The sequence below is a fragment of the Anabrus simplex genome, chromosome 1, assembly GCF_040414725.1.
Source record: "Anabrus simplex isolate iqAnaSimp1 chromosome 1, ASM4041472v1, whole genome shotgun sequence".
Classification (NCBI taxonomy): Eukaryota; Metazoa; Arthropoda; class Insecta; order Orthoptera; family Tettigoniidae; genus Anabrus; species Anabrus simplex.
The window spans coordinates 1,549,310,213-1,549,325,922 of NC_090265.1; the positions used below are offsets into that span (position 1 = coordinate 1,549,310,213).

Here is a 15,710-nt window from a genome sequence, read left to right on the forward strand (position 1 = left end):
AGTTGAACATTATATTGCAGTATACAGCCATTTATGCTATTCTTCTCTGACGTCTTTAACACTTAATTTTATTTATTTTTATTTTTCTTCGTAGCTCTTCGACGAATCTGCAATTTTGTATGTAACGACTTCAGTACGTCTACTTTCGTCTGAACTGCTTTTGAATCTAGACGAAAACTTATTCTTTATTCTTATTCAATCGTTGAAATATTTCTTTTCTTATGCGCGATTCCTTTTCTTCTGCTAAAGAATTATTCCGCTGACGGTGATTGCGTCCGCTCTTGTTGTCGTGAAAATTCAAGATGAAGATTTTTTAATAATAATGTTTTTTCTATTTTTTTTAAAAACAAAACTGTAGACCGTCCACTGTCCGTTTTACTCAAATACTTGACCATTCCATGACGTATATGGCCCTCTGAGTCATCATAACAGGTGACTATTCCTTGCTTGCTATAGATTACATGGCCCATACCTTCGGTCGGCGCCATTTTGTAATCTGTCGTGGACATGCGAACGGGCACAATGTTGTGAACGAAATATTGACACGAGTCAGAAGTTAATATTGTTTCTTTTTAGTTAACGTAACGTTCAATCATTTCCAACATACATTTGTGTTGCTTTTTATTTTCATTAGCATTGTAGCTGATATTTTAAACATTTTTTTTAGTCATTAAACAGAAAATCCTTCCATGAAAAGTTATATTTTTGGTGTTCTCATTTGATAGTGTAAGGTACGTCAAGATGATAGCCTAGATTATGATATTAATTAGCAATCGTCTTCTCACGTCAGTCGAATCAACTTAAATCCAACCATACGATTCTGTGACCCAACTCAACGAACTTTCACGTCCCTTGAGTGGAACCTCTTGTATCTCCTCGCGACACCGGCCGAGGCGTAACTTACCCTGAACTTAGAGATGCATGAAAGGTCACAATACTTTTTTTTTTTTTTTTTTTTTTTTTTCACGTATAATTCATAGTTTGGTACACTTATAAAAGGTAGAATCATCAAATTTGGTATGAACACTGGCCTACCCAGTGGCCATATGTGAGCCAAATTCTATGTTTCTAGCTGTCACGTAAGTATCCCGAAACTGTTGCAGTGTGTGAAAGCAGTACCCAAATTTCGCCCTATTCAATGTTTCTAACTCAATCTAACCCATAAATAGAGGAGATACGAGAAAATGTTGTAGAATCAACCATGTAGACTGCTTAAAGAGGAGTCTTATGTTGCAATCCGTTTGTCGATATGACAGAGTTTAGCAGCAGTTAATCTGTAAACGAAAGTCTGCAATATTGTAAATGTGCATGTATTTTTTTATTGGTCCATATATATTCATTCAAGTTGATTTGTAGCGATCTAGAAAGGGAGTGTCTACCATTACAATTAATACTTTACAAATTGATAGCGACTATAGTAAGAGGGTAAGCCTCCGTGGCTCAGACGGCAGCGCGTCGGCCTCTCACCGCTGGATACCGTGGTTCAAATCCCGGTCGTTCCATGTGAGATTTGTGCTGGACAAAGCGGAGGCGGGACAGGTTTTTCTCCGGGTACTCCGGTTTTCCCTGTCATCTTTCATTCCAGCAACACTCTCCATTCTCATTTCGTAGCATCTATCAGTCATTAATATACATCACTTTGGGAGTGGCGACCTCATCGTAAAAATAGCCTATATATAATTCATTCATTACATCCCTGACCCGGTCAATGACTGGAAAACAGGTTGTAGGTTTTCATTTTCATATAGTAGGAGGGGCATCTGCTATCGTAATCAATACTCCTCACATCGACTTTGACTGGAAGTAGGAATGGGAGCCTTCTCCCACTGCTGTGTAACAGGCATTAGTAAAGAGGGCCTGCCATTGTAATGAATAATTCCCTTCTCCGTACAGTTTGCATATTTGCTGGGAGATCTTTAGAAGATAGAAAATTTTGCTATGCTGATGATATAGCTTTAGCTACAAGTCATAGTAACCTGAAAGAAACAGAGAACATTTTAACTGATCACCTTTCCATTCTTAGTGACTATTTTAGGAAATGGAGACTCCAACCAAACACCAGCAAAACTGAGGTGTCCTGCTTTCATCTAAATAACAAAATGGCAAACTGTACTCTCCAAGTGTCTTTTAACGGTAAGGTCCTCAGGCATAATAATTACCCAAAGTACTTTGGTATAACATTAGATCGGACACTCTCCTTCAGGCAACACCTAGTAAATACAGCAGCAAAGATTAGGAGTCGTAACAACATTCTGCAGAATTTGTGTGGTACAACTCAGGGTGCTTCTGCAACTACCTTGAGATGTTCTGCCCTTGGTTTAGTTTTCTCTGCGGCAGAATATTGTGCTCCGGTGTGGATCAACAACTGTCACGTGAAACTTGTGGACACTCAACTCAACAACACAATGAGGATTATTTCAGGCGTAATAAGATCAACTCCTACCCACTGGCTTCCTGTCTTGAGCAACATCAGGCCTCCTTCATTCCGTAGAGCACAAGCACTGTTGAGAGAATACTCCAAGATAAATGAGAACCCTGACTTGCCCATCCACTCCAATATTCCTGACCTTCAGAGGAACCGGTTGAAATCTACACATCCGCCAGTTAAGTTCGCTCAAAAGCTCACAGAAGACAATTTCAACCACTATAATGATAATAGCACAACTCAATTTTGACTGGCAGTAGGGAAGGTGCCTGCCATTATGATGAAAACTCCTCAACTGGAATGTGTCCAAAAGTAGGATAGGAGGCCTGCCATTGTAACAAAAACTCACCAAATTGATTGTGACCATGCAGTAGGCAAGAGGGCCTGTTATTATAATGAAAACTTCCGAACTCTATTGTGAATGGCAATAGGCAAGTGAGCCTGCCGTTATCACAACTCCGCAACTCATACTTTACACCGGAAACAACGTATGGGGACCACATCATGTTTCTCGGATAAAGTTAAGAGACGTGCAATTTTTAAAAATCTTAATCACTGCGTGTACAGTAATTTACTTCCATACCTGTATACAATGTAGAATACCATAGCGAAGCATGGGTAAATTTGCTAGTAATAACTATTACATTATAAGCATGTACCCTTTTGTTACAGAGCAAGTATGCTATGTGCAGATTTGTGTTATCTGGCACTATCTGGTATAGGTTGTTTCCACCCAAATTAAAATTAAATAATTTAATGGCAAACACATTCAATGCATCAGATTTGCTGATGATATTGCAATTATGGCAGACTCAAAGAAGGAGGTAAATAAAATGCTTAGGGTCTTAAACAAAGAAATAACGAAGCTGAAGCTAAAAATAAATATCAAGAAGACAAAAGTAATGGTTATAGACAAGAAGGGAGGAGAAGGAAGGACTGATTTAAGAACAGGCAGAGAGAGACTCTAGAAAATAGGCGAGTTCTGGTATCTCGGTAGCAATGTTGAGGAAAAGAGCAGATGTCTCAACGAAGGCAAGAGAAACACAAAATATCTACACTAGAGAGATTTCTAAAAATGTTTGTATTGAATGTCTTGACATATGAGTGTGAAGCCTAGATGTTAACAAGACAGGATAAAGCTTGTCTCAAGGCAGTGGAAATATGGTTTTGGAGAAGAATTACCAGAACTATCTGGACTGACAAGAAGAGCAATGAGATGAGATGATTCTACAAGAGATGGGAGAGGAATACAAAAAATGTAAGTAATGGGAAAAAGCAAAACAAAGCTCACTGAACACTTACTTAGGCATGTTACTCTTTTACAAAAACATTTTCAAAGGCAAGATCTTAGGGAAGAAAACAAGGGGACGACTAAGAACATCTTATTTTAAAAATATGGTCAGAGAGATGGGATATTCTTCCTAGTTGTACATAAAGGGACTGTTGAGGAAAGGAAACTATGGCTACAAAGATAAGGCTTAGCCTTTTGAAAGCAGACAATCCAACAAAATTTGGATCCCATCTAGGCAAATTAGTATAAAGGCACTTCCTCCATACAACCTGCAGAAACGTTTTGAATGTCACCCCATTGGGAGCAGAAGATCCAACTCGCTAAAGAGGACCATAGGCTGGAAGATCCTTTGAGTCACCTTCAATGACAGGTTTGTAACTATAGAACTGCCACGGTCACTCATTTTGTTCACCTCTTACAAAAGGCAAGAGATGATTATTTCCCCCAACCCCACCCTCTTGCTCTCAGTTATCTAATTTGAAACTCATCCACCTCAGAAATATTAATGACTATATCCTCGTCCAAAGTTCTGATTCACTAACTACCAAAATGCCATACATGAAGACTTGACACTGGTATTGCTATACAAGCCTGAAACCACTGCAAACCACATTAATATAAATCATACTTATGACAAATGAAAAAGGTATGTACCCAAAATTGCAACTCACCTCTTTGGGTTCAATTCCTGACGATTTCATGAGCAGTCCAGCTATTTGGCGTAGCAACCAGCAAACACCACTAGGAAAACTATGCATGTTTTCTTGAATACTGATTACAAAACGCTTTGTTACAGCAACCAAACGACTTATTGTCCATTTCCGATATTCCAGAAGTCTTGCACGATATTCTGGAGTTCCTTCAGGACCAAATTTCTTCAGCCGCTCATCAGGTGGAAATCTACATTAAAAAATTCACAGAATGGGTGGCTTGTAATGAAATGCTTCTCAGAATGGTGTAATCTATACTTATTATAAAATGAAGTCCCCAGCAGGTTTGTGTCTGTGTTTGTGCAGGCTAATCTCAAGAATTACGACTGATTTTTATATGGTTTTCACTGCTGTATAAAGCATGCAATTATCAAGGAAACTTTAGGTGTATGAAACATTAATATGCGAAAAAAGGAGAGCTGAGTAGTGGCAATTTTAGTGAAGTAGTCACAGAAAGTTCAACAGACTATGTATATATGGAAGAATTGGAGAGCATAAAAAGCTTGACATAAAAGTCTGTCACAGTATATATGCATCTGTAAAAGGCAGCTCACAGTAAGTGTTTGTATGTTATAATATACGGACATATCAAAAAAAAACAGAAACCATATTTTGAGATAAATTATGTAATATCGAAATAAACTGTTTATTCACCTCAAAAATACTCTTGACAGTATGTAATTTGCATGCATAATTTAGGAGTTACACTAATGTTGCTCTACTGAAATTGTAGGAATGGTTTATATAAGCTCACCGGACAAAAAATTAGTCACCCCTGGAGAAATCATTACATGTCTCATTTAATACCATGTAACTCCACCTCTGGGGTTGATAACCGCCTGGATTTGGTTAGAACGTGGGTCTACAAGGCTGTACAGGTAAGCCACATCCAGGTTAAGCCCCTCACTGAGGATCTGATCAAGTAATTCCACCAAATTGTGGGGATGCTAATGTTGGCGTTTTACCCGCTGTTCTAACGATGTCCCACAGGTATTAAATGAGCTTCAAGTCAGGTGATTTTGCAGGCTAATCAAGATGTATAGTAATTAGGGTGGGAAGTGTACAAAAAACCAGTCATATGTGCGCCCAACCCGGTGAACTTTGCTGTTGTCGTCTTGTAAACTCTGGATATCATTAGCATACTCATCATGCAGATGTTTACTGAAAGGAAACACCTGTTCATCCAGAATGTTTAAATAAACATGCTGGTTCATGTTCGTGGTCGCCTCTGTAAGCGGACCCAATGCATGACACGTAAATAAAACACCTCGAAAACATCACCTTCGGCTTGGACCTGACCTTGCACACATCCAGGATGAAATGCTTCATTTGGCCTTCGGTGTACTCGATGACGTGCGTCATTGGAATAAAGGCAAAAATGTGATTTGTAAGACCACATTACATTCTGCCACTCGTCAGCTATTGTCCACGTTCGATGATTTCTAGCCTACAGGAGACGCGCAGCTTTATGTGCCTGTGTGAGCAATGTCCTCTTGTGAGGTGACTGACTTAAAATGTTCATTGCATGCAGTTCCTGTCCCAATGTTCTCTCAGTAACAGGTTAAGATGGACCTTTATTCACTGATTGTAGAAATTCCTGTCGACTTTTGAAGCGATTTTGATTCACAAGCTGTGAAACACGTCTCCAAGTCCCTCTCAGTCAGAATCTTTTTCAGACCACAATTCTGATGTCATGTTCCGTGGCCACATTTAGTACACCACTGCTTGTAGAGATGTTGAACAGTCTACTGTGAAAGACCAACAAGTCCAGCAACTTCACGCATCGTATGGCCAAGGGCACGGCCAAGCACAATTGCCCCTTTTTGCCACTCTGTCACATCCTTACATCTACCCATGCTGACGTACACTGTCCACTTGAAACATCAATGTCTCACTAATCGCTACTGGCTTATGCTCACGTAGAGGCAGTGCGCGTGCAGTTGAGCATGGGGCTCTTTCTCTACGCCATCTGTACAGGCTTACCTATCCATCTGTGCGTACACACTAGGCTGACAAATTTTTTGTCCAGTGAGATTATATCCCACAGGGAGAAAGGAGTAAGCTAACATGCAGGCAGCTGGAAAGGCCTTTGAGAAATACTGCAATGAGCTAAGAAATAATAATGTTACAGGTCTTCAAACACACTAACTACTTTTACAGTTTTTGGAGTTTTCAAGGTGCCAGAAGTTTGTCCCGCAGGACTTCTTTTACATGCTTGTAAATCTACTGACACGAGGCTAACATACCTCAGCCCCTTCAAATACCACGTGATTGAACAAAAATTGAACCAACCAACATGAGTTCAGAAAGCCAGCATTTTACCATGTGTGCTACTCATCCCAGCACTGCACTACAAACAGTATGATCATCAAATCAAATCAAATTCTCTTTATTTGCAAATAAGGTGTCTACCTCGGTGGCAAATGGTACACTAAAATACATTATTGTCAAGCACTGAATATTAAATTAACAAGAGAAGAAAATTTTCCTATAATACAATATTATACAATTTACGCTAACAATTTTTTCTATTAAACACACAGCTCATCCTTAATAAATTTATATTGTTTACAAAATTCTACTTATAATATCTCCTGTACTACTTACAAATATAGTCAACTGATATACAGTATGTGGAATTACTTCAAATGATACTATACAACTGGTATAAGATAAAATTTACATTGCATTTATGTACTTATTTATTTATTTTTTTATTTATTTTTACCCATTCTGGAACCTAAGTAGCATAACGACCTGCTGTGTCTTAACCAGAGCCCATTTTGCCACCACTTTTCAGAGTTCCTGTAGGGCCTTCACAGCTACCGTAGCGGTCCCAGGGCCCTCGAAGTCCCCCACTGTACTTCACCCCTACAGGCAGTCCCCTACTTTGGCTGTCCAAACTCCTTAAGCCCAGAGGATGGAATTAATTTATTCACACACATTTTTTAAATTTTATTTACAATAACCTGCACTGGTCGAATGCCCTCTAACACTTCATTTATTTTCTCTATTGCTGTTTATTCTCTTCTTGAATATCTGTACAGATTTTGGAAAAGGATCAAACACTACCCCTGGTAAACTGTTCCACTCCTTCACACCCTTCCTAATGAATGAAAATTTACCCCAATCGCTTCTGTTAAAATTCCTTCTAATTTTATATTTGTGGTCAGTCCTGCCGATATAATTATTTTCCAACTGAAGCCTATCACGGATATCTCCCCATGCTTCTTCTTCTCCTGTATAGGCTCTATATAATCCTATAAGTCTAGTTTTCTCCCTTCTCTCACTTAAAGTTTCCCACCCAAGTTCCTTGAACATTTCTGATACACTACTCTTTCTCCTGAAATCCCCTGTTACAAATCTTGCTGCTTTCCTCTGCACACTATCTATTTCTTTTATTAGGTATTCTTGGTGAGGATCCCAAACACTGTTTGCATATTCCAATAATGGACGAACCATACTCAAGTAACTTTTTTCTTTTAACTCTTTGTTGCATCCTTTAAGTAGCCTCATTATGACATGTAACGATCTGTATGCTTTCCCAACAATGTCATCAACATGACCCTTCCAGTGCAAATTACATTCAAATCTCACACCTAAGTATTTGCACTTGCCATCTTTTGGGATAACTATCTCATCCAAAGTATATTCAAATTCAGTTTTAAAGCTCCTGTTTGTAAAAGTTGTAACAGTTGATTTGCCTCCATTAACCTTCATATAGCTGCCTCTGTGGATCAGCGGTAGAGTGTAGGCTTCCGGATCCCAAGATAGCGGGTTCAAACCCAGCAGAGGTAGTCGGATTTTTGAAGGGCGGAAAAAAAGTCCATTCGACACTCCATGTCGTACGATGTCGGCATGTAAAAGATCTCTGGTGATACATTTGGTGTTTACCCGACAAAATTCATTAAATCTCAGCCATAGACGCCCAAGAGAGTTTCGGTTTACTCGGTTTGCCATCTAGTGGGGGCCTAGAGTAAAACGGAACGTCGAAATTGACGAGCAGACAGCCAGATGGCGTCAAATTGAAATGTCTGCACACGGTAGCTGAGGCCATACGATGATTATTTTATTAACCTTCATATTCTTTTCTTCAACCCATTGTTGGATACTTTCAAGGTCCCTTTGTAATTCTGAACAATCCTCAATGTTGTTTATTTCCCTATAAACAATTATGTCATCTGCATACAATCTTATTTTTGATGTTATATTGTTCCCTAAATCATTTGCATATATTAAGAAAAGTAACGGACCGATTATACTACCCCAGAGATGCCAACTTTCAAAAAAGGTAATTCGAATGCAGCCGTTAGGGCACGGGGAAGGGGGGGGGGGGGTTCGTAGATTTTTTTTTTTTTTTTTTTTTTTTTTTTTTTCGTGATCTTAAACTTACATATCATTTAAAGCTTGTAGTTACTGTTTGGTAAACGTACACTGGTAACATGCTTTTTCTTTTCATATCATGTGCATCCTCTGCACTAACAGAGCACTTAACAGTTCGAAGTTCATATTAGCACGAAATTCAGTCTTGTTCATCTTCAACATCGCGGCTCCACAAACTACAAAACACGTGTGAATGAGATTTTGAGGAGCGCATTTAAACTGGGCCATTCTTCCGAGTATACCTCCCTAAATTTTCAACTATATTTATTACTAGCGTCACTAGTCACGGTAACGTAGTAACACGTATTTTCCTGCACAAGAAATCCCTTCATTATTTCAAACCTTTCGCATTTCGTAACACACGATTAGCATATACCCTACAAGAGCAATATATGTAAATTTGGCAACCAAAATCGCAATAAATACTTCTTCAACACTCACGCACACAGTATTCACAATTAAACGGAGTTTGTCACCACTTTACCGCCAAAACAAAGACAAAAGAACTCTCATACTTGCATGGAAGTCTGATCATGTGACGAACAAGGACAACAACTCCGCAAGATATGCCACTTCACAGGTGCCTAAATTTCCGGTACTGGAAGCACACACTGCATTCGGCGCGTGAAAACTCTAAATATTCTTAAACGAAGGACAGGAAAGGGGGTATCAATTATTTCTGAGAAATCCGAAGATAATATTCTGAAAATTCACGCCGCCTTGTGTATCCTTTTGAACACTTCATACACTTAGATTTAAAAATCAACAAAAAATCGTAATTTGTGGTGTGTGATTCGTAAAGGCGTAATTATGATGGGTAATTCGTAATTATTACGATTGAATCGTAATAGTTGGCATCTCTGCTACCCTGTGCAATTCCCTTCCAAACTTTCTTTTCCTGCGATACATCATTTCCTACTTTGACTTTCTGAACGCTTGAATATGTTTTTATCCAACGTGTAACCCTTACGTCCAATCTTACTCCCTCCAATTTCTTTAATAATATTCCATGTTCCGATCAGGGTGACCACAGTATTTTTCCCAACTAGTCAGTTACATATCTCGGGGTATTCATGCCTCCAGAAAAATGGTTAATTTTTCTATGTTTTGGTTTAACGTGCGTTCAAAGAGAAAATAATGACACCATATGCGGTCCAAAATTACGTAATTCAACGCTCAGTAGTGGATTTCGCGTACGCAAACTTCAGTCTCAACCTTTCGACAAACACATCTGCATAACGAGAACCTTACTCACTAAGTATAACTACAGACTACCATTACAAATGAAAACTCATTCCATTCTATAAAAAATCAATCAAGAAACACATTTATTAAATTATCAAGACTTGCGAAAGAAATGGTTAATGTCAAATATTGCTCATGATCTTCCAATTGTCAACCTAATAAATAAATAAATATTCTAATTCCTAAATCAAATATTCTAAGTCAGCGCTGGCTTATTCCTAAACTAAGTTTTCATATTTTAACATTCTGGGTCGCGTATTCCTGAAATGAATTGTTGCTTTGTTTCATCTTCCTATTAAAATTTACATCTGGTCATTTAAGTATACAGTATATCATAGTCTTCTGATCACGGTCAAAATTCGGTATATCAGTACATTATTCCATCACTCACGGTGTTAATTATACACCCTCATCAAAAATACAAGCATTACATTGTTCAAATTATCGCGGAAATGAACTGAATATGAATAAAAGTGTTCTGAATACTAATATCAGTGACCTAAGTTACATTGAAAATTATCTGAGTTCGTTGGTGCAGACTACAGTGAAGAAAATGAAATATTGAATGACGCACTAAGCTTCTCGGTCCAATTGCCACTTAAGTATGGCTCCTAGCTAAATATTCGCTCTAATAATATTTCAGATTAACAAAGCATCGATGATATCCTACGTAAATCTCAAATAATTTCCCTACTCTAGCTATATAATTTCTTATGTAACGTATTCCAGTTCAATATGCACGAAGCCAACAAGCATTTTTTCATATATGGATGTGCAAGTGCCTACATTAAGATATTTCAATACTACATTACCATACTAGTTACATCCTAGTTTGATCTTCCACGCCATTAACATTCATTCAGAATACGACACAGTCATGCATTCATATACCCATCACCGGTTGTTATAATAGTCAAACCACTTTCATTAAAATATGCGTAATTTTATTGTCCATACCTTGCTATAGTTCCTCCCTGGGGTATACTTATATTCCGTAGTCGCTTTACTTGTGCTGCTATATCGCACATTATATATATATATACACACACACGTTTTACTTCCTGTTAATCTGCGCAATAATACATTTAAAGTATCATATATACTTCATTATTTTATTACTAACCTTCGTTTCAACCCATATTTAATTCATTTAACATCTATAATTATCGCGTTTAACCTCCAATATTAATTAAACAACGATACGTATCACTCCAATAGCGCAGAATTCGTTCCTCAAAACGCATTTTGTCATACAATTTAACATATAACCCCAAATTCAGTATCTATTTTTTTTCAATATAACACAGCAAAGAGTATGGTAATTTAACTTAACCAATTCAAACATGCGTCCCTCTGTGACGTAAACTGGGTTTGACTGGTATTACATCACTCATGGATCTTTCTAACTAACCGGGATTCTATGAAACATATGTTAGACTACGTCACACTTTTAAATCGTATTCTTACTTCCTTGGATAAGATAATATAGTAAATACGTTACCAATCTGTCACGAGATATCGTCTTAAATATTTCACACTGCACTTTCTTGTATTCACTGCACACTTAATTATCTCACGTTTAGGCTATTCAGATCTACTGCATATACTGGTAATACTCTACATAAGAAATTATACTACTTAATACTATTACTTAGCTCGCCATTCAGTATCTCGGGCCTTAGTTGCTCTTCGGTCTGGTCACAGGCCTTGGATTGAGAACTGGGCAGGTTCTCCATCACTGGTATCTCGGGTAGAGTGACCTCCTCCACACGGGTCGGGTGGTTTTAACTGCCAGGATGACATCTCCCTCCAGGTTGGTCTATGCCGATTTAGCAAGCCATTATCTGTTCAGGAACACAGTAGACAATATCCATCGATACTGGAAAATGTGAATTCATCATGGCTCTGCGAAGTATATATATATATTTTTATAATGATTGCCTCTTTATTTAGGCTATCGTTGCTATTATTTCCACTTAATATAGCTCAATTTCAAGCTCTCGCGACTCAATCAACTTCTTGTTTCCGAACGATTTTGCGTCTAAGTATTTTGACGACCTTTTCGAAATTTCTGGACTTTATTTCTTCTTTACTGTATTTCAACGTTTATCTCTTCGTTTTCTTCAATATTACCAACCTCTGAGCTTAAAATTCACGTTAGATACTGCAAATCTTGCTTATTTTTTTAGAGCGATGTTCAGGAAGTCTTATCCTTAGGAGGTCAATTTTTTAAGTCAGTTTCTATAATAATCCGATTAACCCTTCTTATTTTTTTAAAACAATTCCATCGATTCTACACCATTGTACACTGCCTTCATAGTGGTAGGTTTAAGTTAGTCATGGCCTTCTGACATATATAAGTATCGATATCCTACTACACATTTCTTTGCCTTGGCTGGCCTCTACCTTCCGTAGGCGCCATTTTGTAATACGTCCAGTAAATGCATCGGGTATACACTCTATCAAAGGCTTTGGAAAGATCTATGGCTATGCAATCTAACTGACCTCCTGAATCTAATTGATCTGATATGTCCTGCTGAAATCCCACCAGTTGTGCCTCACAAGAAAATTTCTTTCTAAATCCATACTGGCTCCTCATGAACCAATTGTTATCATCACAAATCCCTCTGATGTACTTTGATATTAAACTCTCCAGTATTTTACAAACTATACTGGTCAGGCTGATTGGTCTGTAGTTCTCTGGTTTCCTTTTATCACCCTTTCCTGTAAATTGGTATTATTATAGATTCCTTCCATTCCTTTGGTATTACATTATTATTTATAGCATTGTCAAAGATAAATTTTAAATAAGGCACTATGTACCACCCCATTGTCTTTAATACCTCCCCAGTAATTTGATCGCTTCCTGCTGCTTTCCCTTGCTGAAGCAGTTGAATTTCTCTGAGAATATCTTCATTTGTGAATGAGAAGCTTCTTGTTTCCCTTTGTCTCTCTCCCTCTCTATCTTCTGTTTTGGTTTCCAACTCCTGACAATCATCTACTGAATCTCTGAGTTTCCTACTAAATAGATTTGCTTTCTCAGTATCTGTTAAATAGTGTTCACCCCCTTCTCCCACCATTGTAGGAATTTGGATTCCTTTTCCTTTTTGATTCCTGATATCTGAATACAGCTTTCTCCATTTCCCTTTGTGGTCATTACCCTCTTGAAGTATGCCATTCATATAATTCTCTTTTGCTTCCTTTTTCACTCCATTCAGTTCCCTCATTAGCTGTTTTCTAGTTTCTCTACTCTCCCTACCCTCTTTGATTTTCTTGTTTACTATTCTAGATTTTCTTTTTAATTTTTCTTATTTCCCGTGTATAATAAACAGGGTCTGAGGTCATTTTACCCTTCTTTTTTAACAGGTACAAATCTCTTCTCTCCTTCCCAAATGATTCCTTTGAATTTAGCCCAAAGTGTATCCACATTACTCCCTTCACTTATCCAACAACTGAATTGTGATTTAAGGTAAGTCCCAAATTCATCAACTTTAGTTTTTCTGTACAATTTCTTGTCTTGTGTAACCCTCTTATTAAGCCTTTTTGGTACGAGTCCTACATCCATTATTACAGCCTTATGGTCTCCTATTCCTTCAATTACCTCAGTTTTATCAACAATTTCCCATGGTTTAACCAAGAATACATCTAGCAAGTTGTTGAGAAGAGTCGGTTCTTGTACTACTTGTGTAAATCCTCCCTCCCAAATTAACTTATTTGCCAGTTTCTGTTCATTGGCTTCACTTGCAGCTCCATTCCATTCAACTTTAGGCAAATTTAGATCTCCCCCGATTATTACCATATCATTATTATTGTTTATATGAGTATAATCTATTATTTTCTCAAATATTTCCATGTCTCTTTCCAATCAATCAATCAATACTGATCTGCATTTAGGGCAGTCGCCCAGGTGGCAGATTCCCTATCTGTTGCTTTCCTAGCCTTTTCCTAAATGATTTCAAAGAAATTGGAAATTTATTGAACATCTCCCTTGGTAAGTTATTCCAATCGCTAACTCCCCTTCCTATAAATGAATATTTGCCCCAGTTTGTCCTCTTGAATTCCAACTTTATCTTCATATTGTGATCTTTCCTACTTTTATAAACGCCATTCAAACTTATTTGTCTACTAATGTCATTCCACGCCATCTCTCCGCTGACAGCTCGGAACATACCACTTAGGAAATTCTAAATTCCCATGGAAGGAATTAGGTATTTTAGTCGAGCAGCTCTTCTTCTTTCTCTCAATTCTTCCCAACCCAAACATTGCAACATTTCTGTAACGCTACTCTTTTGTCGGAAATCACCCAGAACAAATCGAGCTGCTTTTCTTTGGATTTTTTCCAGTTTTTGAATCAGGTAATCCTGGTGAGGGTCCCATACACTGGAACCATACTCTAGTTGGGGTCTTACCAGAGACTTATATGCACTCTCCTTTACATCCGTACTACAACCCCTAAACACCCTCATAACCATGTGCAGAGATCTGTACCCTTTATTTACAATACCATTTATGTGATTACCCCAATGAAGATCTTTCCTTATATTAACACCTAGATACTTACAATGATCCCCAAAAGGAACTTTCACCCCATCAACGCAGTAATTAAAACTGAGAGGACTTTTCCTAGTTGTGAAACTCACAACCTGACTTTTAACCCCGTTTATCAACATACCATTGCCTGCTGTCCATCTCACAACATTTTCGAGGACCTGTATGTTCCTATAATTCCCACCTCCTTCATATTATCACAAACTAATTTTATCCCTAATATTTCATCCCTTTCATCGGTAAACCATTCATGTGAACAATAAGTTTCCTTCACCAGAATAAACACCCCCCCCCCTCCCTTTTTATCTCCTCGGTCTCTATGATAGACTGTATACCCTTCTGGAAATTCTTCTCTATTACCCACCCCTTCTCTCAACCACGATTCCACTCCTATCACCACAACAGTCTCATAAGATTCCATCAATGTACCGAATTTTAATTGTTTATTTACTACACTTTGACAGTTTACCAAGAGCAATCTCAGACCCCCTTCCTCCCTAAAACTTGACTGTTGCAATTGGGTAACTTGAAATTCCTTACTTTCCTGAGTTTCATTTTCTAGGAGGAATGTCTTCTATATGGAAATATTATCAAGTACAGACACCCAGCCCTCGACCGTCTGAGCTACTCAGCCTAGCACTGCACAACACCAAGTACAGTACACTCATCACGGAAAAAATAATACGCTGCCTACAAGGATATCTTATCAGGCCATCAGAGAAGTCTGACACACTTTGTTCAATGAAATTTAAAAATAAAATATCTATTTAAAGAATAATTTCCAGTGGAAGTCTAGAGATGAATCTAGAAAGAAGACTAACCAAGAAATGACTAAATGTTTTGTTAACCCTGGAGAGGGCACGTAAAAATAACCCCGTGAGAAGGTGCGCACGGTGTTTTAGACTGGGTCAGAGAAAAAAAAAAAAAAAGCTCAAATTAAACAAAATCGATTTTTAATGTTACAAAACTAGTGACGAATTTTGAAACAACTTGTAAATAATGTTCAAAGGTACTTTAACAATGCAATAATTGGATGTTAAACAATTGATGATAAAGATGATTCCCATAGGCAACCTGAAATATTTGTTCCGAATGAGTAAATTTATAA

At 37.8% G+C, this 15,710-nt stretch overlaps 1 protein-coding gene across 5 annotated transcripts in view; it reads right to left on the reverse strand.

The window, feature by feature from the left end:
• Positions 1-15,710, reverse strand: part of Gapvd1 (GTPase activating protein and VPS9 domains 1) — a 674,762-nt gene that overhangs the window by 524,279 nt on the left and 134,773 nt on the right. For all 5 annotated transcript variants that reach the window (XM_067138086.2, XM_067138089.2, XM_067138085.2 and 2 more), the window contains one exon: positions 4,388-4,616. In XM_067138086.2, coding sequence (XP_066994187.2) covers positions 4,388-4,616 — 229 coding nt within the window. The remainder of the gene's footprint in view (positions 1-4,387; positions 4,617-15,710) is intronic.